The 26115-nt window shown below is 40.4% G+C and overlaps 1 protein-coding gene across 5 annotated transcripts in view; it reads left to right on the top strand.

Annotated features, from left to right (window-relative positions):
- ptk2aa (protein tyrosine kinase 2aa) overlaps window positions 1-26115 on the top strand; it is a 113372-nt gene that overhangs the window by 46318 nt on the left and 40939 nt on the right. For all 5 annotated transcript variants that reach the window (XM_053613278.1, XM_053613277.1, XM_053613281.1 and 2 more), the window contains 5 exons: window positions 6922-7157; window positions 14352-14518; window positions 21722-21809; window positions 24579-24658; window positions 24766-24828. In XM_053613278.1, coding sequence (XP_053469253.1) covers window positions 6954-7157; window positions 14352-14518; window positions 21722-21809; window positions 24579-24658; window positions 24766-24828 — 602 coding nt within the window. In that variant the 5' untranslated portion in view covers window positions 6922-6953. The remainder of the gene's footprint in view (window positions 1-6921; window positions 7158-14351; window positions 14519-21721; window positions 21810-24578; window positions 24659-24765; window positions 24829-26115) is intronic.

Here is a 26115-nt window from a genome sequence, read left to right as displayed (position 1 = left end):
TGGTAGCTTGGCAGTGCTGGGGCTTGAACTCCTGACCTTCTGATCAGTAACCCAGAGCCTTTAACCACTGACACACCACTCCCCTTAGTAAGTAGAAGTAAGAAGCGAAATCGTGACAAATGTTTATAACTGACGTTTGCGTAAAAATAGTGTTCATAATATACAATCTAATAATGATCTTAACACGTAGCCTACCTTAAGCTGTCTTTCTTGAAGTTGTTGAAACTGCTTGGGGGCAAAACTGAGCAAAAGTTTGATTGATTTGAACATCCTCTGTCTGCAGTTCTCTGCATAAATGTAAGTAAGCGCCCTGTCTCTCACATCGCAACAACTAAGGCTTCATGCACGACCGCTTTCGTTTCACTCTTCATCTTTACAGGTAAGGAACGACACGTAAAGACACTAGTCATACTCAAATCTTGTGGTAAAAGGGTCATCCATTTTTAAACCAGTCTGACTGTCTGTAAAAAGTTTGTTGGTGTCTGTTGGGGCAGTGTGAACATGACAGTTGTTTTTCCCCAACATGTTAAATGCGTCTGTCTGGGCAGAGCTAGGCTTCTCATGCAGACATGAGTGTTTATGTCCTGAATAATTACGACATGGCAAATTTTACAAGAAAACTCCGCAGTAGTTGTGCGAGGTGCATGTTTCTGACTCGGTGCTGCTGAAGATGGAAATTGTTGATTCTGTTCGTCCTTCCTCAAAAGGGTTTTCCTCATCACTGTCACCTGGCTCGTTCATTTGGGTCTAAATCTACATCCAGGCTTCTGTAAAGCTGCTTTGTGGTGATGTCCGTTGTTAAAAGAAGTATGCAAATAAAATTGAATCAGATTCTTCTCACTTGATCAACTCTGTTCAGCCTGAGGTATATACATGAAAGTCCTTTTCATTTCGATTAGGCCATCAGTCAGATTTATTAGGCTGCATGGAAACATTGGTTGTGTTGAGCTGATTAGTATTAGCAACACCGTGATCGTTTGTTATCCCATCAGAAACGGTCCTTGGGGGACGAGCAGTTGAATCTCAGTAGTATCTTTGAGGCCTTTATGAATATTTAAGCTGCGTCCTGCTGTTAGTAGGTAGCTACGGACCTGTTTGAAGGTCTGGACGGAGGACACGTGTGTTGCTTGGAGATCTGTGTGATGCACGGACCCGAGACACCTTGTTGCCAGATTAGATCAGTCTGAGCAAGCTGTGTGTCTGCTTTTTGGTTCGTTTGTGCTCGTGTATGTTTAGGTCAGTATCATCTGTTGTGTACTCGTTAGCTCGTTGCCACCTGGGCGGCTGTGGCTCAGGTGGTAGTGCGGGCTGTCCACTAATCGTAGGGTTGGCAGTTCGATTCCCGGCCCACATGACTCCACTTGCCGCAGTGTCCTTGGGCAAGACACTGAACCCCATGTTGCTCCCGATGGCAAGTTAGCACCTTGCATGGCAGCTCTGCTACCATTGGTGTGTGTGTGTGAATGGGTGAATGAGACATGGTGTAAAGCGCTTTGCATAAAAGCGCTATATAAGTGCAGACAATTTACCATTAGCTGACTGTCTGTCTCTGTGTTGTGTGCAGTGAGTGCTCCTTTCACACCTTTTTATCTGCCCTACACACAACGTTGCACTGCTCTGTACATGATGGTCCGAGAGAATAGTCACTTTCTTTGCCTGTGTGTGTGTGTGGTGGGTCAGTCCTCAATGCAAGCCATATCAGAGAGAAAATCGCTATTGCAAGCTACTCATGGAGGAACATTTCATAACGTGGGTTGTGCTAAACTATTTCTATATCTATTTCTTGCTTTCTCAGAAGCAGGTTTATGTCAGGTTGTGTTCGGATTAATGACCGATGTGTAATTAGGGGTTTTTCCTGAGAAGAGAACTCTACACTTTTGACGTGTTCTTAGCAAGCATCTTGAGCTGATGTCAAGAGCAGGATTATTATGCGTGATTTGTAATCGTATTACAGCATCAGGCCACTGGCAAAAGATTTGAGCTCCTTTGAGTGTACAAGTTTTAAATGTTGTTCTTAGAGCTTGATAATTGGTGTAAAGCACTGAGCCTGGAGCCAGCTGTCTTCAGTAATATTAAAGGGCACTTCATCTGTCAAGACTTTCCCGCTGTTCTGTCTTCCTGTTTGCGTTTCCAGCTCCAGTAACTCCTTATCAGTGTACAGGACTCTGATCACGCGACTTCACTCAGGCTACAGACGCTGACGCTTCCACCTGTCAACGTATTCCTGTCCCTCTTCAGTTTTGTACTGTTCCTGATGTTGCCACACTCTGGCAGGCTTTATTGTTCAGCTTCCTGCCTCACACCGTGAACGTCTGGGATATTAATAACTCTCTTGTATGCTGCTATGGTCGTTTATCTTGCTTTTCATACCACTGGATCTGTCACTATGGAGAAATTGTTATTGTTCCTGCAAATAAAGCCAATGGGATTTCATGTTAAACCGGGTTTGTGTTAGGATTTATCTTCCTGTGAAATGTAGAGGCTTTACATTGTTGTATTAGAGATGTTCTGGAACTTGCCCCAAATTGTCAGCCACTAACAACAACAAATGAACTAGCATGCTATCATTTTATTATTTACTGTCAGCTAGGATTTGTGATATTGAAAGGATTATTCCATAAAAAAAATATAAAAATTCTTTATTGATAAATTAAGCGTTGATCTTATTAGCATTTATGCTACAGTACAAAATAATAATAATAATAATAAGAGGAAGAAGTAGAAGAACAACAACGATTAGCATTTTTTAATGTTTTTTCTTTTTGCGATTATTTATATATTATTTGTTTTATTCTTTCTTTTTTTATTTCCCCTTTTTTTGCAATCCAGTATGTCGTGAATTTACATGTCGGTTTCAGACAGTGCATCAGTCAGTGAATCGTGTCTGCTGTGTTACAACAGCAGACGTAATACTCCATCAATCCTCTTTATAGTTACGCACACGAAAATACAACGAACTCGCAGGTTATTTGACAAGCCGTATTCACAGCCCAAAGACGATACAACACCCGAGAAACATTCTAACCACAAAAGTCAGCACGCATTTTTACTCACAGCGTATACGGTGTGTAAGGTTAAAGGGCAAAATAGAATGTCATGTGAAATGTGCGTGTTCATTAGTGCAGTAGAGTGACAATAGATTTCTGTACTAAAAATGTTTAGTGTGTTCCTATTGACGTTACCGAGCGGTGGAAATAAAAGGTGATTTTCAGACTTCCGGACCTGAGGAGTTTTAGTACGTTTGCTTTGAACTGTTTTTAAACCCAGAAACTCTGATGCACCTGAAAACGGTGGTTTGAGGTTTGCTTTAATTGAACTTCGATGCAGACCGCAACGTGTGAAAGTGATTCATGAATGTAGTTGAACATGTCACTTTACTTCCTATTTCAGTACAATGGTGAGAAAATGGATTTTGTGGTCTGTAGAGGAGAAATGATGTCATCACAATATGTGGAACTAAGAATGCATTTAAATACCGCTAAATAAATTTAGCAGAAAATTGCAACATAAAATGCATGATTTATATATATATATATATATATATATATATATATATATATATATATATATATATATATATATATATATATATATATATATATATATATATGATTATTTACACACATACTCGTATTTCTTTGTTACATACACTATTCGTTAAATAGTGTGGTGTTTTACCTTTGATTGATCTTGACTATTGTCTACATACAGTCAAGAAACACTAATTAGAAAAGGAAGGAATAACTTCATTCATTGAAAGTTGTAGTTGTTGGCAAGTCACTGTGGTATAAGCCAGGGGTGGTACCACTACTCCAAAAGTGTTGGGGCAAACGTTTTGTCTGAGAGACAACGTGCATCTGTCATTTGTCTATAAAAACATACAAACTAACTATGTATATTTTCACACTATATGGAGTCAGGATCTGATTATAGTACAGTAGCAGGGCACAACACACCTTTTAATGGAAGTCAGAGTAGTTTGTTTCAACCACGCACTCTTCGTTTTGCCCCTTACTCCTCAGGCAGCTAATAACGGCCAAAAAACTTGTTCACAAGGTTACATAGCATTACTTTTACTTTTAAAATATGTTTGTAACAAAGTTCAAGGGCGGGCAAGGAGGAGGCGGGAACCCAGCTGAACATAAACATAAACTTTAATAATAAAGAGAACGTAAAACACAAACATAACTCAAACACAAAGCGCACATGCGTCTCTCTCTTTGTCTCTCTCTCTGTCTCTCTCTGTCTCTCTCTCTCTCTCTCTCTCTCGCTCTTGCCTCTATCCCCCTCTCCCTGCCTCTCTCTCACCCCCCTCCGGTGCTTCCAGCCGCTCCTTTATCACTCTCTCCCGCTGATTACTACATCCTCACAACAGCCTGGCCCCTCCCTCCTCCTCGTCACAATGTTTTAACAATCGAAAACATGTCCACATTCTTCAGCAGGCTGTAGTCACTGTAGTAACTGTCTGCATCCCTAAACATTGTTTTCCAGCGAGCCTTACTTACTTTCTTATTTGAAGAATGTTATATGATGAATGTTCCTATAATCGATTCAGAATACAGAATCTGTCACTTAAAATATTGAAATGTTAGCCATACTGATTCATCACACGATTATTGAGCGCCAAAGCACGGTTAACCCTTTATCGCTGGTAGGAGAATCCCTTTTAGGAGAAATGCCCCACCCTCCAACTGAACTGGAAGATTTGATTGGTTTTTCAACCGCATCAGACCTGTCTGTTATTACTTAAAGTGCTGGGTCACTGGTGACTCAGTAGTTTTAAAACATGCCGGGTCAAATGCCAGCTCACCCCAGTTGCGCCGGCAGCCCTGGTACAAGTGGAATAACACACTTCAGCCTGTGCTATTATAGAGGAGTCAATCCTTCACCAGCCTAAAAATACCAGCTTTAACTCAAACGTCTCCTAACAGAAATCTTCAATCACAAACCATCTGCGGTTCAGTAAGAAATTCAACAAATCTGTCATGATGACCCGCTCTACCAAACAAGCGGAGAATCGATTTTGTCTTTGGGCAGAATATGAAATCATGATTGTATTGCCATGTTTTTTCTTCCTCACCATCGGGAAGCCAAACATTTACAGTGTGTTGTTATCAGAACTGAAGCCAGGATGTGGAGATGCACTGTGGAGTACATTTTAGACTCATTACAAAGATCATTAATCTCTTTTCATACCTTTACTGTTTGTGATTTGCTTGCTACTTTTTGTTGTTCAATGCTCACTCCTCTCAGACTAATTCCAGCTTGTTGGAGAACGTGTTGATGCAATGGCCTGGAAATGAAGGTTGTGAAAGTGCTGTCTCAGTCATCGACCTGATGGCCAGGTGAAGAGTTCAGACATGAGATAAAGTGCTTTAGTTTAGGTGTATTTATGAGTCACACGGGCAGCCTGCTTCGACAATGAGTGCCGGATGTGGTGATGTGTCAGACACTAGGGGTGTGTGTGTGTGTCCTAGACACAGACGTGAGGAGTATTCCTCTCTCCTCAGTTCTGTTCACACATGGCTGTGTGTTTGTGTTTCCATATGAGTCCGGAATGGCCTGCATCCTTGAAGTTTCTGTTCAGAGGTAGGAAAGCGGCTAAAACAAAGATCTTATCCCTTTTAACCTTTTGATTAATGATGTTATGTAAGGTTGGTTTGGCTGATTTGGAATTTTTGTGAGTTCTCTGTGTTTATTTGGAAGTGTTTCTTGACTGTGTTCTTGGACGTAACTTCAGTGTAACTAGGCTGAACGTAACAAATGCTTGTATGCGCATTAGTGAGTTTTTGTTTTGGTGTTTTTTTGACAGGGAGAAGGAGAGACTGGGTTCACGAGGGCTGTCAAATTTGTTTAAAAATTTCAATCAAATTTGAATGACGTGAAAGATTACTTTCATAACATTATATTGCCAAAGGCAGAGCACATTAGCATGAACGTCCTGCTATGCCTTCATTTCACACGAACCACATCACACTCTGTTTTTATCACAGTATTTGTTGTTTCAGATTTGTGTTTATTTATTTATTCTCACTGACCTTTACAGTGCGCAAGCGTTTCTACAGCCTTAACGTGGAAACCAAACGCCAAAGACATTTATCTGTCGTTTTGAGATTTCGCCTTATGCTGATTCTCTGTGCTGTCATGTCAGCTCTGTGTGTGTGTGTGTGTGTGTGTGTGTGTGTTACATACCAGAGGAAGTGCATCTAATTTGTGTTCTGATGACACTATAAGATAAACAGGGTGTATAGGGTCTCAGATGACTGTCAGGAGTGTGTGTGCATGTGCCTCTGTGTGTATGATGGGTGGTGTGGCCTTGCTGCCTCATGGGAGAGCATTCCATCACTTCTCAAAGGAATGACGTAAGATCAGAATCGAATCTTTCAGTGTACAGCACACTGTATGTTAAACAAAACATTACCGTCTTAATCAAGACTTGATCTAAAGTGCCATAGTGTGATGAGGATAAGAACCTGGCCTGCTGCACTGTAAATGTAAAAATCAGTGTTTCACTCCACCGTGGTGGTGTTTTTTTTTTTTTGTGTGTTTTTTTTTTTTTTTTTTTTAAACGACGTTTCTCATAAAGCGATGTGTGTTTAAGGTTTCATTCTTTATTCATAAATTACGATCCTGCCTTCAAAGGCATATTTGAGAATTATTGTTCTACTTTGTTATAAACCTGCTTAACATGCTGGACTCAAACTTGTTAGATGAAGCACCAGTAACCGAGTGGGCGGTGCTTAGGGGTGTGTAAATTGAAATGCAAAGTAACCCATAGTAAGGCAAGGTCTTAAATCTTAAATTAGTATGAAATAGTAATGATGTAATTAATAAGCACAGGAATAACCTTGTGGTACTAACTGTTTGTTCTTTTCTCTCTCTCTCTCTCTCTCTCTCTCTCTCTCTCTCTCTCCTGAACAGAATATGACCGACACCTAGCGTACAGTAAAGGCATGGCGACGGCGTACCTGGAGCCCGGCCTTAGCCATGGCGTGGGCGGGGGGGTCAAGTCTCGGCTCAGCGGGGGAACAGAGCGTTCCGCCCCTGCCCCTGACCGTGTCCTCAAGGTCATCCACCACTTTGAGAGCAAGAGCGAGCACAGCGAAAACAGCCCATGTTGCAGCAACATCCGCCATGGAGACGCCACCGATGTCCGGGTAAGAGAGCACGCACGGTGCCTTTCACATCAGAGAGTGAGGACAAATCTAAATGGAAAAAATGAATTTTAGAATGACACTGCCTCGCTCTGACTCTGCGTTCACAATGGCAGCAAGACAATGCCACTAAACAGGCGGAAGTCATTCATGTTTAACAAATGAATTATCTTTGTATTATAATTCTTAATATTCATAGTCAGGAGTCATAGGTTTTAAATCAGCTGGTGAGACTTGCTGATCTGTTACGGCTTTAACGTGTTTGCCCAAAATAGACGTGTTGGTTTTTCATCATGAACAGACGGCTGTAATTGTAAAGAGCAAAAGTCTGTTTTTGGTACATTCTAACACTAGGTTTTCATTCAGAATTTTGTTTTCAGGGAAGAGACCCTTGATTTAGGTTCAGATGGGTGGTTTTGTTTACATTCTGTAGACAAGTATGTAGTTCCTGCACTCTCCAGGTGCTACAACGGAAACCATAGCAACTAACAGTAACTTGAGATAGGAATGCTATACTAGGGGTCAATGTAGAGCAATATGAGTAACATGGAGCAAAAAAAAGTCCAATTCCAGTGTAAAATCTCTTTAGACCTTGCACTAAATATGGCATTGGAACAGAGTTGTTGGAGTGGAATGGGGAAAACTGCATGTGGAATTGAATGGAGTGGTATGATTGGAGTGGAAAGGAATGGTATGGTATAGAATGGAGTGGAATGGAACAGAATACAGTGGAATGGTACACAATACAGTGGCATGGTATGGTATAGAATGGGACAGAATACAGTGGAATGGAATGGTACAGAAAGGAATGGTATAGAACAGGTGTATCCAGTCCTATCCGGAAAAAGCTGGCGTGGATGCAGGTTTTCATTCAAGCCATACTTTTGAATAGAAAAGTATGGAATGGTATTGAATATAATGGTATGGAATGCTATTTAATGGGATGGAGTGGAGTGGAATAGAATGGAGTTGAGTACTGTACAGTGAAATGGTATGGAATGAAATGGAATTAGTCTTGGAGGCAGTGTGTCAGGCAACATGAAGGCAACACACACACACACACACACACACACACATTCATACAAGAATCCATTACTTGACTGTTAATTATTTACCATGGCGTATGTTTTGGTGCATTGTCTTGTCAGTGTCCATCTTGGGGGGGGGGAGGTGCAGAAGAAAACTGGAGTCTGTGGAATCGGGCCACATAGGACATGAATTATTTAATGTAATCAATAATAACTCCTCAGTGTGCACTTTCCCATCAACTCAGTCTGCCCCACATCTAAATAGTTTCATAGACTTGTGTTCCACACAGCTGCAGTTTTATGGCACTCGACTTTGCTCGCTTTTGGGGGCTTTCCACTGCGGGTAGTACCTGGTACTTTTTTTAGTACCACCTCGGTCGAGGTTCCAAGCGAGCCGAGGCGACCCTAAATGTGAGCCATGCACTGAGGGAGTAAGGATTCTCCTTAACGAGTGGTTCTGTATTGTGCCTGAATAAATGTGTTATTTAGTACATACTTTGCATACGGTAATATTCTATTAATTGAAACTTGTGTATCATTTATCTCATTACAGATAAAATTACAACAAAAGTTTCTGTCTTAGATTTTTAAATCTCGCTTGTTACCGATTTCCAAACAGGCATTTATTGAAGTCGCTCCTGTCATGGCTGAATCTAACTTATTTTACCTCCTTAATAGGGTCCATGTTTAGAGAACAGGAAAGGCGTTTGGAATACGGCCTGACCGTGTATTTGTACAGGGCTTCGATAATATAACATTATTCCTGTGTGAAGGCGAGTGGAAGATGGCACCCACGATGAGGCAGCACTAAACTGCAGTGGATAAATAAGCTCCGAAAAGTAAAGCGAGTTGAGTCGAGACATACCATGCAGTGGAAAAGTGGCTTTAGTTTGCTCATGGTTCAAAGTTTGTTAATTACAAGCTGAGATGACAAATGTGCATGTGTGAATAGAGGCAAACTGTGCTATACTCTGTGCCTCACCAGGTTAACGAATGTAGCAGAATACTTTTGAAGCTCTAAGCTTCTGCCCCAGAACGTCTTACTTTCCTCCCTAAATCCCGGGATATGAAGTATTGAATTCATTAGCCACTCTGTTTCCTGGCTGTGTAAAAGCAAGTCATGTCTGTTTTGGAGCAGATGCTCTATTGATCAGCGGGCTTTCCATCCACCGGGCGGATTAACATCTTGTTCCTCTTCCTGCGACAGTCCCTGATGGATTCTCACGTGTCTCGTTTTCATCCGAGCCTTAATCAGAGCCTGTAATCGCACACTGCCACGTCCACACAGTCTGTGTGCAACCTGTGGGGTTTTTAATCACCCTTGAAGATCTGCATATTTCACTGTTATATAAGCCTTTAAGTGAACTTGGTAGGCTGGTGGCTTCACTGTAGGTAATCATCCGGCTGGATTTAAGCAGGAAAGGGAGTTGATTAGATGAACAGGGGAGTAATCTGGTTCCTGTAGTCATGCTCGTCTGAAAGAACTCGGCTCAGGTTGTCTCCTAATCTATATGCTTATTTGCAGGTTGCCAAAGTTTACACGTTCACAGTGTGGCGAAGGTATTAGTCTGATTCAATCTTGTTTAGGTCGTATATATGTCTGGGTATGTGAGTGTGTGATGGCTTTAGACATGGCCTCATGAATTACTCTTTCACAGTATGACTTTTGTGTCTTCAGTCTTGGTCAAAACTCCATATGGAAATATAAACCCCTTCATTCAAGCCCTCCCCCCCATTACCTTTGGAAAGCCTTATAGCACAAACTGTGCAAATATACTTCACTTTCGCCATGTTTATGTGCACACGCAGCTGCTCCGCGAGCAGTATTGTTAACATAATCGATTTCATGCCTTATGTAAATCTGGAGGATTAAGAGCGACATCCATTAGATGGCACATCAAAGACAAAACATCTCAGTCCGTCTCATTTCCAAGTTTAACGATTAGCGATTTCATGCACAGTGACGTCAAACACACTGATCGTTTCTGTTTCTCTTTCAAACTTTGTCGTAATGATCTGCGTCTCAAGTCAATAACACTGACTGTACGTTCATCCTGAGATGAAAATCCTGAGGACTGGTAAACAACAACAGACCTTTTGGTAGGTTGAAGGAGGTTTTTCACATTCTTAACATTTTTTGTAATGTTAACATTTCACAGCACATAAAGTGGTTTGATAAAAATGGATCTCTATGGATTTTACACTTCATTCTCGACAGCAATGAAAGTATACAGCTTTGAGATTTACGACTCCAGAAATTATATTGGTGTGAATTTACCTTCAGGCAATGTAGAGTTTCTGTACGACTGCTGAATTTGTTGCATAATGGCTAGCTGTAGTTATGTATGTAATACTGTAATAATGTGTATTTTATGCTTATTTGATTTAGACATTTACGACAAGATTGTACATACAGAAAAGTGTCTGAGAGACTCTAAACTCAGCTCTGTCTGACAATTCCTACGGTACAAAATGCACAAGACAATCCCACCAAGGCTTCACAAACTGCTGTACTAATTGCTACATTGCCTGCAGCATGTAATGGGACTTTAATGTTTTGGAGGTTAATTGTTTTTATTCCTAATTAAGCAATACTGCAAATGATCATATTGTTTTATTCACGTGTTCAGTGGGAATTGAATACATGCTGCCCTCAAGCGCAGAAACGGTCATGATGATGGAATGTTTAATATAAACGTTATTAATATATACCTCAATATATACACCATCCTGAAGAAAGTCCAGAATTGTCATTTAATCAGAGAAAGTTTTAAACCGATGCAGACAAATGGAGCAAACATGGAAATGTAGGCTGTAGATCAATGCATTTGTGTACTCCCTAATTAGGCTAATGTGTAACGAGTACCACCCTGCTTTCCAAGCATACACACACACACACACACACACACTCGATTCCACAGAGACATTAGACATTAACCTATCACCTAATACTTAAACATGAAATCCTGCCAAAGCCATGCCTGATTATCCATCTATGTAATTGGAGTTGTTCTGGTCTTTGTTGCACGTGCAGGGTTTTATTAATTTAGCTTTGCTGGGATAATTTATCTTCTATAATTTTAGGTTTGGGCTTAGCATTGCTCAATTGGCTTCTCACTATTCTGAAATCAGTTTACTGTCATTTTCCTTTATTTATTCATTCATTTATTTATTTATTTACGCTTATAGTTGCACAGCTTGTACATGGTTCATGTTTCATTAATCCAAGTCTTAATCTATGTACTTGAATGGTGTCAGTCTGCATTGTTTGTGAATAATTCCTTATTTTATTGGATTAAAAGTGTGGTTGGAATGTTTTAAGGGGCTTTTACACTGGCAGTTCAGTCCGAAACAGAGCACGTTTTGCATGAAAAATCGGTAACGTGAAAGCCGTCGTGCGGGCCGATAAGCGCACGGCGGCACCAAGCCCGAGACTACCTGTACGAGGTGGTCCGAGTTCAGTTGCACTGGAACTGTGCCGCGATTCCTGTGTATGTGGACTCAACTCGTACTCGGGTCCGCACTCGTTCAGGAAGTGAAGTAACCCGTCATTAATCATTACCATAAACGTAATCATTAGTTTCCACGACACACATGTACCATGAGTGGCAGGGGAACGCGGAAGAGGAAGAGGTGCACTGCTGCTCATAATGTTTGCTGTGCATAATGGCACCAAAATAATAAAAATTTTTAAAAAAGACAAAAATATGGTGAGTTGCGTTGTGTTCTCCATGCGCGTTTATGATGACATAAGATGCAAATGCATTTACACAAATGCATAGAATCGTTCGATAGAATCAAGTGGTGAGTCTAGACCAATGCTGAGGCAGGTACCGGGAACCATCGCACTCGGGTTCAGACTGCCGCAAACGTGACACATTTTACTATACTGAGAAAATCACAGAAGAACTGTTTACTTACAGTGGATGGAATGCAATCAGCAAGCATTAAAAGGATATTATACCATAATTATACTGTAATTATACCATCGTACTGTAATAATAACGTTTTAAGACATGAACGTTACCAAAGGTGCCCTTCTTTTGGAGTTTTATCTGGTTAATTAAGCTTTCCCAGAAGTTTTACCCTTGAAATACTAATCCCATATTTCAAAGGGCATATCATATTGATTTGCAGCTTAATTTACAAATGCTTCTGAAAAAATTTACATAAGTTGTTTTTTTTGTTTTGTTTTTTTTTTTCTTTCCACCATGAGTTGAGTTTTGAGTTAATGGAGTCCTGTTCTTTTCTCAGTGTCAGGAATTGTTAGAATATTATTTGTCACATTCACTCCTTTTACCTTAAATTTAGTAGATGTTTTGGTAAAAAAAAAATTAAAAAAAATTTTTTTTTTAAAAACCCATACTCTAAAATCTAAAACTTTGCTGACCCTAAGGTTAGGAGCATTTTATTATGTTTAATGTGTTTGTAAGTATGACTAGTCTCTTCTGTAGACATTTTGTATAGGAAAATATCATTGCAAGATGTGCATCATCTTCTGCAAGAAAAGTTTGCTTGAGCATTTCACTGCTGTTCATTCACAACTCAGATGGATTTTTCTCACTTTTAATGGAGATCAGATTCCTTCTCAGAGATGCCGGTGGTCTGAGTGTGTCGTTACAGTGTGAAACCGGGGCACAGTCGGACCCCGGGGATCTGCCATGGTGAAGAAATGTCATGAATATGCCATTGTGTGGAGTGTTTGGTCTGAGCTGTCAGTGTCGATAGAGATCATGTGTGTGTTTCAGGGAGAGGCTCTGCAGTTAGTGCTACTGTACCCGAGATCCAGACACATGTGAGAAAGAGCAGCAGGCTTTCACTCCGATACAAGCCGTCTCATCTGACAGGCACACTGGAGGTGAAGGTTGAACAAGCTCTGAATGTGATGCTGTTAGACTAGACTCGAGAGCTTTTATATCGCCTGTCAGGTTTTCAGTCCATACAGCCACTTTGATTTATTGAGAGCAGTCAGTCAGGCCAGGATTTATTTTTCAGCAGTAAGCTTCCTTGTGGATTATCTCTGGTCCTGGCCCAGTGACTGACTGCTGTAGCGTGTAATGTGGTCAGGAAGGAGGCAGGGTGAGGTAGCTGTGAGCTTATTGGAGCAGCACAGCGTGTGGGCGTTCAGTCCTCATCGAGAGCGAGCTCTAGATCAACCGACCCGACTCTCTGGAGCCAACAACAGAGCGATAGTGTCACTCACTCGGTCAGCCTGTTGGTCCCCGAACTCAGCTTTAGTATGGGTGATGTCATCTCGTGTGATGTCACCCACGTCTCTCTGTGAGCTGGTGTATTTCCAGTACATTAAGGGAACAGCAGTGTTTCTCGTGTATATTGCGTTAATTCTTCTGTAGGTAGATATCGGATTAAATATCTGATATGATGTCATCCACTCGTGTCTGTGACAGGAACTCGCTTTTTTTTTTCATGGATATTTCACAACATTAAATTTAGCTATAAAAGGATAAATAGCATGTCATTCTTTAATACATACACATTTTAATCGTTGGTAAATTGCTGTGTTATAAGAGGAAACGTTACAGGAAATATTCTCCAAATTCACTGCTAACAGTATATATCAACACGTTTATGGAAATGGAAATGCATCATTCATTTGAATTACATTTAAAGCATAAAATTTATAAAATTGAGGTATTTTTACAAACGTAACCATTGCACACATAGAATTGAGTTTTTAATGTTCTTATAAATAAATAAGTATAAATCAGCGAATTAAAAATACATTTCTGTGAATTATCAAGAGGTACTTTGCTTTAAACCAGTCCATCAACAGCACATGTTCCTAGCATATGTATCCTATTTAAAAGAACTATGTAAATGAATCCAAACCAGTTGTTTTCCAGTGCAGCTATTCATCTTCATTTGGTTTGTTTGGATTTCAGAGACCAATAGTCAAAATGGCATAATTATGATCGTTGTAGCTTGGTGCTGTGGCTGTGCACAGCTGTCGGTCATATGCTATTGTGCACATGATTTATTTTTTTTGGGATATGTCTCTCAAAAAAGGAAAAACATAAACCAGCCGTAAAGCATGTGCAGTTGCTCAACAAATTTTCACCAGTGTCATTTTAATATATAGTTGTATACCACTCACCAGTATCTTAAGTAATAGTGTTAACCCGTGTGTGTGGGGTTTTTTTCTTCTCAGGGGATCATACAGAAGATCGTGGACATCCACAAGGTGAAATGTGTGGCATGTTTCGGCCTCCGCCTCAGCCACGTCCAATCAGGCGAGGTCCACTGGCTCCACCCCGACATGGGCGTGTCCCACGTGAGGGAGAAATACGAGCAGAACCGATCACAGGACGAGTGGAGGTGAACCGCATGCACAAGTCTCACGTTCTCCGTGACACCTGCTAGGAAAACACCATCTATGTTGGATCATTTGTTTAGGAAATGGCGAATTTGAATAAGGTTTAGCGTCACTGTTCTCCTGTGAATGTCCTGATCAGTCAAAACATCATTTGGAAAAGGCGCACACTTTTTTCTTTTTTTTTTTTTTTTTCGTGTTGTTTCTTCTCAGATTGTAAAAGCTTGAAAGGGGACTTTTATTTTTTGTAAAGCAAAATAGAAGTATTTTAAATATATTTTGCAGAATATTTATCAACTCCAAATTACTGTCATTTAAACACTTGAATGAAATTTGACTGGTCAAGTTTGATCAGCAAATCTCAACCTTTTTAACTTCTTTAAGATGTACGCTAATGCTTTGCATAAAATGCTACTTCTATTTACACAGTATAATAGTTTATGCACATTAGCTAAGACAGCTATCTAAACACAGCGCCGCACATTATTACTACGTTATTACTTTGTATTCTAGCTTAGTATTAGACAGGAATAACTGGCCAAATTTGCTAGCTTGCTAGCCAGTGTTATGCTAAGTAATTACTAATCTGTGTAATTAAAACCAGTTTGTTAGCAGGCTGGCTAGCTAGTGAATTTGCCTAGTGGTTTTAACCATTTCATGTAGGAAATGAAGTAATATAGACTGTTTATATATTATAGACTGTTCTATTAGACCCCTTTAGTGATGTGTGAAAAGAGAGGTGCGAAACGAAAAGACCTGCATAGCCTAGCAACCCGGCACTGCTTGCTTGTAATCTGACTGAAGAATCTATTAACTATTTTCTTTAGGAATTGTTTTGACATTTAGCTAAAACGTTGTCCACTTATTATTATTGATTAGCACTAAAAGACCGTGAGTGCTGTTCAGCTGAAACGAACACTTGTGAAATGTTGTAACTCTAGATGATCCTCATGGCTCTGCGTCCTGTCAGTGGCTAGTTGATTCAATGCAGTGTTTGGACATGCAGTGATGTCTCATTAAAACTCTTAATGTTTATACTAGAGAGAAATCGAAGGCATAAGAGTCTCTTACAGTTTTGTTCTGTGTGTGCACGTTCAAGACGACGACGTACTGGACGCTGAAAGCCCAACTAAATGCCATACACTCATTTGTAAGCTGAACAAAGTTAGTTAGTTAAACATGTCCATTATAGGCAACTCCTCAACGTGACCATCAGCTAGCTAGCTATCTAACGTCAGTTTCCTGATGTAGATTTTAGGTGAGCTCATGTAGCTTTGTTAAAGCACTATAAATTAATGTTCACTAACTAGAAAGCTAAGCCTGTTGTATTCTTAGCCTCGAAATGTCACTGATATGATGGTGAGCTGAGATGATTTGCTGCTGCAGAGACCGAGTTCCTCTGACTAGTTGGCCCTCCTACTTGCCTGTAAGCACAACCATCTTTTTCTGTTGACGTGGAAAGGTGTCTGATTCCGTAATACGCAGTAAAAACATCTATGTTTATGAACGCTTTACCGATTCTGATACCTAACAGCACAACACATTATAGTAAACAAATAGGCTAACTTTTAAATAAAGCAAAACAAAAGAAACAGTATATTATGGGGGGTATGCACGTGCATAAATCTATCCCATCCTCCCCTAAGATGAGTAGCAGTCTTCCCTCGTCGTCATGGAGATTTAGCCGGCAGTTGTGGCACTGCGGCAGACAGGGAGTTGTAACTGACGTGTGTGTGTGTGTGTGTGTGTGTGTGTGTGTGTGTGTGTGTGTGTTAATTTTGAATGAGGGTATGGAGACATTCCCTGAGCAGTAGTTTATATATTAAATATATATATTAAACTGAAGTGCTAAGGTTTGTTATATTGAGCACACAAACGGAGCATTGAGTGTAACGACACGGTTTGTTTTTACAGCACCTGCGCCAACAGCGTTGCCATTGTAGTGCACTGAATAGTGATCAGTACTTAAACTGTCACTGGACCAACTGGACGATTAGGTCATGGCATACACACACCATCTCACAGATGGCATTTTGTACATCGTCTTCACTCGAAAACTACTTCAGACAATGTACCGTTACTGCTGCCCAAACTGCACTCACTCAGGCTCTGCTAGCCAGCTGTACCTTCTTTTCACCCACCTCAAATCAGCCATAACACGCTTTGTTAGCTTTACCGCACCTCAGAGAGTCGGGAGCTTAAAAGAAAACCAGAGAAAGGGCTCGTACTCTGCTGAAGATTTAAAGACGTTTCATTTCCGTGCCACTCAGGACTCGACGTTATCGTCGAGGGCTTTGTTTGAAGGCACACACTTTTACTGTGTTGTTAAAGCAGATGAGGAGCAGACCGCTGATCACGAACGCCATTGTTACCAAGTCTAAACACAAGGGTGCAAACTGAGTCGGAGAACACCGTTAAAGAGAACCTGATGTCATTTATAGGAGAAAAGCAGGGCTTCGGTTAAGCCATCAGAAATGTTTTTGCTTTTCTCTCAAAACTGACATCATTGTGTGCTTCATTTCCCTGCTTGTGCTTTATCTGACTGTAGCTAATAGGAACATAACAAAGAAGATTTTTTTTTTTTTTTCTGAACAAATGCAATAAATATAGCTCATCTTATCAAATCTGCCGTTTATCTCCTCATTATGTTGACTGTAATTGTGTTATTGTCTGGGATTGATATCTAACTTCAAATACCAGTCCGTCATCTTTAACACGCTTCCTCTGTATGATTTTGGAGAAAGTCGTCACACAAGAGCGCTGTTCTTCAGGTAGGAATAACAAGCCCGATGTGTTTCAGTCTGGGTTCCAGACGCATCAGTACACAATCTGCAAGTACTGCAGCAGGGGAGTAATGCTTTGTGTTGGATGTTTTTTGTTTTGATTTTGTTGGACTTGCGTGCATACTTTGATGTTATTCAATTCGTGTGGCTTTTTTCAGTTTTTTTTATGCATTGTGTGTGTGTGTAAAACTACTTGAGTTGGCAAAATTGCAATTGCACGAAATTGTTTTGCACGGTCTTTCGCGGTGATGTTTGTTGGTAGATGAGACCTTTTAGCTGTACTCGTGTTTAACAGACGTGAATCGATGAAAGCTTTGACGAATCAAATGTGCGTCGTGATGATGTCATGTGATGCCTCTTGGCCCAAATCTGTGGAAAATCTGCGGTAATTTTGAAAAATTGCATTTTTTGAATATTGCGAAGTTTACTTGATTTTGTGTTCATTTCTGCGATCGCAAAGTTGAGGAATCCTGGAGGGACAGGCAACTTGATCATATTTCAATGAGCTGAATTTACAGAAACAATAATTTCCTGTTTTATATGCTTTACTTCTATGCTGAAAATGTTATGTTATGTTAATGCATCGTGATTCAGCAGCACGGTTCCACAAAATGAAATCATGTATTATAAACATAAAAGCTCTGTTAAAACAAAAATACTGAACTTTGCCTACAATAAGGTTGCTGAATTCACTCTAAACCTGAATTATTCTGCTTCCTCCTCACATAATTTATCACTCCTTTCCAGTTTGTCTTTCTTTCTTTCTTTTCCTTTTTTTTTTTTTTTAAAATCAAATGCACGTTTTTGTCACTCAAGGCCCCGGGGGTGTGCTCAGATAAAAAGGATAAGTCGGAACATGAAAACACCGTCGATGAATTAGTGCTGACACACAATGCTTGTTCGAGAAAACAAACCCTCCGGGCTACGCATGTTGAACTCTGAAGGCTGTCGGAGCATGTCAAGCAGGTGAGGTCATTATCCAGCAGACTGCGGTTACATTCAGATGCAGGAGAAACGTCCGGAGAAGTCCCCTCAGGACGTCTTCACAGCCACACATGCTGCTCAGTTTTCCATAGGTGTTGACGGGTCTTTGTCTCGTCTTGGTGTGGTTGGGTGGAAACGTGCCACGTAGGCTTGGAGACCTCGGGGTTAAGGAATGATGTCATCGCCAAAGGACAATGTGCTTTAATCTCAAAGGAGCATGAGGAACCTCTTTAGACTTCCCCTACTTCCAGCCCCCATAGGCTTAAGTGCTGCACTGATAATAGTACCAAAATGGACTTACTTATTTTCATGATGTCCCCAGTTTAAGTGGGCATCCAGGGATGATTACATCACCTTTTGTCCTATCAGGTTTCCTCTTCAGTTCCATTCCAGTATTAAAGTTTCACCATAGTAGCTCATTAGATTGTTAGATTGTAACCACAGCAATTTGCCCACAGTTACATTTTTACATTAAAGACTAAAACGTCATACTTTTTATCTGTTTATAGTTACAATTAATGTAGTGGTACAACCACAAGTTAGTTCCTGTTACCTCTTCCAGGCACAAATAGTCATTCCTTCATGTTCCTTTCTTCACTTTCTCTTGAAGTTAATGACAGGAAGAAAATGCAGTTTGTCATGCACAAGTCCTCTGTCCCGAAGCCTTTCCCATAGCAGATAAAAGCTTTATAAAGCGCCGACACTGGAGACTCCTTCCATGAATGACAAAATAAACATCTCTCTAACAGAAGAAGTTTTTCTTTGTTAGATAGCTTTTCTTTTTAATCTGTTTATTATTCAGCTTGGATTATGTGGCGCATTTGCTGTACAAGTTCCTGTATAAGTTGTTATTATAGTAAAGACAAGGTATCACGATAAACTCAATAATATTCTAAACCTGTGATCTGACTCAGAGCACGCACTACTGTCGGCTCCTTCTGACCAATCTGACTGAAGAATTCAAACACACTGTGGTGTAATACATGCAGTGGCCATGTGGCAGGATAATATAATCTGTTGACCGATGTATCTGGATTCTGCTGTGAAAGCTTCTGCATTAATGCAAAAATGTCATGATCTTTCACATCATAAATGACATGCATTTGTTCGGAGTTCTGCACTATGGGATAATGTTTAGGAAATATTTTTAGACTTCTTGTAGGTGGTTTTAAACCTGTTCATATTAAAAAAAAGTGTGCATAATATTCAAATGGATTTACATGAACCCTTTCATAGTTGAATGCATTCCATAATGAACGAAACTGATGGTTTCATACCGGAAAAGTGCCAAGTGGTCCTACTGGGGAAAAAAAATAAAAGTAGAACAAGAAGCCTGAAGAGAATAGTGAAGTGTCTGTTTTTCAGCAATAATTGTCCGTTATTGTGTTACACTCTCACCGCGTGAGCAGCACCAGGGGCATTCATCATGGCTGAGACTAGCGTTCTAATCAGAGTGATGGGGATGTTGAGAGAATGGTTTGGTGTGTGGAGCCTCAGCAAACATCAGATTGGCACGAGGCAGCAGAGGGAACACCAGAGTGCACTTATCACCGAGCTCTCTGCCAAAGAGGGCTCAGTTCTAATGAATTACACTGCCAAAGAAATGAGACACAACCCCCACACACACAAGCTTTCATTACACACACTCTGACTGAGTCACTCTTGCATGCACACACACTCACTTTTGCTGACGCAGATTAGGTAAGCCGAGCCAGATCGTCTCCTCTTGTCTGTTGTACATTACCTCTCTTATGGGGAGTAATGACTGGAAAACCTTCACCAAAAGTCTCTCTCTTTCTCGCTCACACACACACACACACACACACACACACACAAAGTCCTGGCTGCTTCTGGTGTAGCTAGTCATATTAGGTTTTCCATTGTTTTTGGACTCGGAAGATTATTATTCCTAACAACCCGTTGGAAAAGTGATGTACCACACCATATACTGTTGTTCTAAATGGTAAATTCTGAATACAGACTGCTGCCACCTGGTGGTATGCCGAGTTATTTCCTCTCATACAGGTGCTAAAATACATGCATGCTGCATTTGACTGGAAAGAAAAGAAAAAGCCCCCTCAAAATGGAATTCTTACTTCCTAACTTGGCAGGGTCTCATCAAGTCCTGAGTTCGCCAAGCGACATTATATCCACATGACTGCTCACAGCATTAACTGTAAACAAAGTGGCGTTTCTAACCTTTAAATAATGTGCCGTTATACTGTATATACTAGTATTTGCTTTAGATCAGTCAACATGCAGACGTCTTATTAAATCTATAACGCTGACTATACAGTTTTGAAGCGCTAAATATACATCACCAATCACAGCTAGCTGGTTAGCTTCCGAGGTATGTCGAAGGCAGCAGTAGCATCCTAGTGCTTGGGGAAGACTTGGACTGAGGAGTAAAGTATAATCTCACCCACAACTATTTCGATTAGCTGTCCTCAAAGGGATTTGTACAGAATGACATCTTCTGCAGTAATATGAAAGCGATGAAGCGATCATGGATCAGACAACCGGGTTCAGGATCTTTTATTAGCAGTGGAACTTCTTTTGGATTAAATTGAACAGTATAATACAGTATAAATAATATGCTTTAAGTCCAATAATGTGTAAAAATGCAATGTGCAAATGATGCAGTGGTTATTGTACCAGATACATCGTGGATAATTAGAAAAAATGGTTCAGTCGTATAATGCAAGAAAAAGTACAGTAATGAATATCAAGTGAATGTTTTGTGCCGTTACATTGAGATTGTTATGGCTTGTGGAAAGAAGCTGTGCTGATGTTGGCTGGAGCAGGATTTCTTATTTTTATTCTTAGTTTGTGCTGTGAAGGGATATGCAAGGTGAGAGGGTGGCGAGGGGTGATTATTTTTGCACAATGCATTGCTGTTTATGTAGAGATGAACCAGATGGAGGTAGACGATTTGATGACTGAATCACCGCTTGCCATTTTCATTCACTGCATCACCATGGATTCAGCTGTAATCATGCTTGTGCCTCGGCTACTTTTGACTAACTCTGTTTACTAGTATCTCATTCATGTCATTTTTTTCCCCTTATTTATTTCACGTTATAGATTAGAGTAAGGCTTAGAGTAGAGTATAGATTAGTGTATAGATTAGAGTAAGGCTTTCAGCTTGGGACAGGATGGAGCCTTCCCTACACCAACCTAGGTTTATATAATAATATAATTATGTACTCCTCCACATTGTTATTTATGGCAGCGAGTTGGGTCACAGGCCAATCTGAGTCATGAGAAACCAGGAGGCTCCACTGATGTATCATTAAAGATTTAGTTTAACAACTGTAGTAGAAACGTCCTTCATCTAAACCTAACCGTTTTCACAAGCAGCTATCCACCACTTTCCTGTCAGCGCTCCCTGACACCCGCTGCACTTTTTCACCATCCCTCCTCTCATTGTCCCTCTTTCAGGTATGAGCTGCGGATCCGCTACCTGCCAAAGGGCTTCCTGAATCAGTTTACTGAAGACAAACCGACGCTGAATTTCTTCTACCAGCAGGTGGGTCAGCAGAGAGACAGGAAATAGAAAACCTTTTCAGCAATAAGATGCTGGGGCTAGTTCTGTAGCTGGTGCTCAATCTGACGCAGTTCAGCGCTTTTCTACTGAAAAAGATCCAGTTCAGGCTGGAAAGTGGGTTGTATTTCAGTACCAAACTGCTGCTGGTCTGGGAACAAGAATCAGGGGTTTGCAGGTGGTGTCACTTCATCACTACGACAACTAAGTCAAACTACTTTCATCACAGGCATTAAACAAAGACATGAACATGTATATTTATTTTAAATGGCAAAATGAATGTTGCAGTCATGGATCAGTGGTTCAAAGACTTTTTGCTGGAAATTGCTAACTAAATAAACAGGAGCAATGTTGCTAATGCTAGCAAACTTGCGTTAAGCAGATACACGTTCAGAATAAAAGCAAAAAAGGGGAAACATCCATCAGTCTTTCAATATTTCTGTTCTGCTAAAGTATTTGGATGATAAAATAGGTTCGCACGCAAAGGTGAAACCTGTAAATTCCTTCAGTTATCCATGAAAGCTGATTATGTAAACGTTCGACAATGAAACCAGTGAAAACTAGGAATGAGAAAAATGAACGATTCTTAGGTTTTCTCTGTATAAATATTTTCTTGTTTGTGGTGAATTATATATAACATAAATCATAATATTTTAGTTTTGCTGGGGTTTTGCCGACAAAATATTAGAGAACGTTTTTATAAAAAATGAGCATACAAGCTTTTTATATTTATTTACAGAAAAAAGACAGTGTTTACCAAGGATTGAAAAAAGAAGTGCGTTTTAATGTGTGTTTTAATCTGTGATCTAACTGATGAGAGTTGTACAGTGACGTTGTGATATAGTTCGTGCTGAAATGGCAAGAATATGGTCTTGTCACCCAGCTTTATGTTGAGCCTAGTGTTTGTTCATGATGATCTAATCATGCTGGAATAAAATATTATAGTTTAGAGAAATCAGAAAAGGAATGTCCATCGAGGTGTTTCCGATCACATCATGGCACCCTGAATCCAAATCCAATCATGACATCTCTGGAGATTCCTAATGAAAATGTGCGCTGGTTCTCAAAAACAAGCACCTGCTCACGCAGCCTGTCACCTGAGGTGTGTGTGTGTGTGTGAGAGAGAATCCTGCGGTTATGTAGTGTAATAACTGAGCCAGAACTGTGGATGGTGCTGATCCATCGTGTGTGTGTGTGGATTTACACTAAGGGATTTAAGACGATATGGATGAACAGGCATGAAATGGACAGCTCCCTCTGACGGATGGAGGTGTGCGCCATGGCGACCGGGTGTGTGTTCAATCGATTTATAACACAGCGCTGTTAAATTCTCCATTCTCGTTGGTCAGCATGGAATTGAGATCAGTGTTAACTGTAAGGGAAACCTCAGGCTTATATTAATGCACTCCTTCTTATACGCTATCGTTTCTGTTACACCCGGATTTGTACGAAGGACATTTCTCAGATTCGAAACCGGCTCAAAAATACGTGCGTATTCAGTCATTGATGCGGGGAAGTTTTCTGTAAGGAGACGTTTATTTCGCATCTATGGAAGGAGTCTGCCGTGTCAGCGCGTTGTGGAGGTACTCTGAGGTAAAGCTGTAACTTGAAGTTTCATGTGGAAATCTTCGAGATAGAGGGCATGGTGGTTTCTTGGTAACTTGACATGCTGCTTTTTTCAACTTCAAGAGAGGTAAAAGAGGTCAGTGTGATAGCGACTGTTAAGTAATAACAGGAACTGACTATGCAGATGTCCATTAAATATGGCCATAAATGGATCAAATGCATGATTTGATCAATTAAAATTGTTACTATTGGCAAGATGCTGTGGTGTAAGAGTAATAAAACACTTCAGGGCGTGTTATTATTATTATTATTATTATTATTATTATTATTATTGGAATCTAATCAACTTCGGTGCGGTAACGGTAACTCTGCTTTGCGTCAGGACGCATTGATTATTTTCCTACAATGGCACACCCCAAATTGTTCTACTCCTTACATAGTGACTGAGGCTAGTATGCTAATGACTCCAGGCTCCAGGCAGGACAAAATTTTACTGCACCATGTGGAAGCAATGAATGAAGTATCAACGAAGGAATTATAACGAGGAGAGCTAACATGATTTCATCCGTTTCGTCTAGTGAACTCTGCAGGAACAAAAGTTCAGCATGTGTAAAATCAGCTCAGCACATCCATCATGTAAACAATAGGGGTTTGTTACAGTTACATGTCTCTGGCAGCTCTGCAGCAGGTGTGTCCAGCTTCATTAAACAAAGCCTCTGATGGAGTAATGGTGCACTGTGGGGTTTTACTGGATGATGGGTTACCATGTCTCTCATTTTTAAGCCTACAACCTACAAACCCGCCTGGTCTTTTGTCTCCATTAGAGCAGCAAACATCTGCTCTTTTCATACGGACTCGGTCCACATGGCCGTGATTTGCAATCTGGCTGTGTCCACCCTGTGGCTTTATTAATCCTGAATTTTTTTTTATTATTATGAAATCTGCACTTTTATTGCACAATGCAGATGTATGTGAGGAGAAGGAATTGCTTAAAGAGACTGACTTGAAAAAAGATTGACTAAAGAGAAATTGATGAATTAATTGCACTTAAATACATATTGTTATTCAAAGCTCTGAGTTTCACAGTACTGTGCTCTGAAAAATAAGACACTAGTTTTGTGATTTAAAGTCACACACAAACACAAAAAATGAAGTGCGTCTCTTTCTGTCTTTTTTTTTTTCCCCCAGGTGAAGAACGATTACATGTTGGAAATAGCCGATCAGGTCGACCAGGATATCGCACTCAAACTGGGGTGCCTTGAGATCAGGTGGGTTCTGCCTTACACTGCTCTTCAGCTTCATTATTCAGCATTAAATAATCACTGAACTACATTACGAATTCATCTGGGTTCATTTCTCTCTCTGATCTCTTCAGGAGATTTTACAGAGAAATGAGAGGAAATGCTTTGGACAAGAAATCCAACTACGAGCTGTTAGAGTGAGTACCTTTTACTTATTGAACACTGAACATCGCTCAGCTCGCGCATGCAGTCAGAGACTCGCGCTGATATATTCATATATATTCAGTGTTAAAAAGGTTGTCTAGAATTCACCTTTTTGAGACGAACCTGAAACTAGCCTCTGAAAGCCCCGAGTGTTGATTTCTGTCCGTCAGAGGAGGGAGCAGGAAGTTATCCCAATAACAATCATCAGAGCTAATGATTGCATTTCTCTCTGCCGCAGAATCTTCTTCATTATTAGCTACTGGTCGAATGCTGTGAAGGTGGACGGTGAATTTAGATGCTTCCGATTCATAGAAGAACCTTTTATCGATCTGTTTTGCCACTTCCATTCCTCAAAGTGCTTTTCCGACCTCCTAAAATCAAAATCAGTCCAAATCTGAACTTTAAGACTTTTGTTCTGCCTCATTTCTCCACAAAAATGAAATTCTGTTCAGGGGTTTGTCACACCATGACATTCTTATTGAATTATAGCAAACGTTTAATTTTTGCTCTATCTCATGTCCCTTTTGTACTTAGTCTTAGTCTTAGTCATGCTGAGTGTTGGCGCAGTCCTGTACGGTGTTGTAGTCCTGTAGAGCTTTGACATAGAGGTGAGGTTGATTAATGGGGGATGATGGTGATTTATTACTGGCACGTTCATGGTGACCGTGACTGTGGCAGCTACAGTATTGATTCCACTCAGGGACAAAATAATGTGGTTGTGTTCAGAAATGCTGAAGGGCAAACTGGCTAAATAGTCGCCTTTCCAATGCTATTTAACAATTATCCGCTGGCACTCGGTCCCATTCCCTAACAAAGCCTAGTAATTAGGGAAAGGAGCTGTTTTCCACAGATGCTAATGATAGTGCCGCTGTTCAGTAATCTTCCCAGGATTCCTGGGGTTGTTGTCTGTATCCAGTGTTTACTTGTTAGTCCATGTGTGACGGTGAGATCCACATTCTGCATGCACAGGAACCGTATAAACCATGTTTGTGCGGCAGCGCCTACACCCTGAAGGGAGAAGTGTCAAACACGTCAACATGCTGTCACTATCCCGGGCTTAATCAGAGTCAAGAATAATGCGACATGGTGACGCCTGAAGGAGAATGTGTGTAGCATCTGTGCTGTAAATAGTTGCAGGTTTGTGTCAAACATATGACCATGAACTTCCTTAGAGATAAAAAAAATTGGTGTAATCGGCAAGCCTTGTGTGTTGTCAGGGGCAAATGTAAATAACACCAGTTAATTACCAAGAAAAGTATGCAATTTGTTTACTGACGATG

This window comes from Ictalurus furcatus, chromosome 24, assembly GCF_023375685.1.
Source record: "Ictalurus furcatus strain D&B chromosome 24, Billie_1.0, whole genome shotgun sequence".
Lineage (NCBI taxonomy): Eukaryota > Metazoa > Chordata > Actinopteri > Siluriformes > Ictaluridae > Ictalurus > Ictalurus furcatus.
This window is presented reverse-complemented; position numbering and strand designations above follow the sequence as displayed.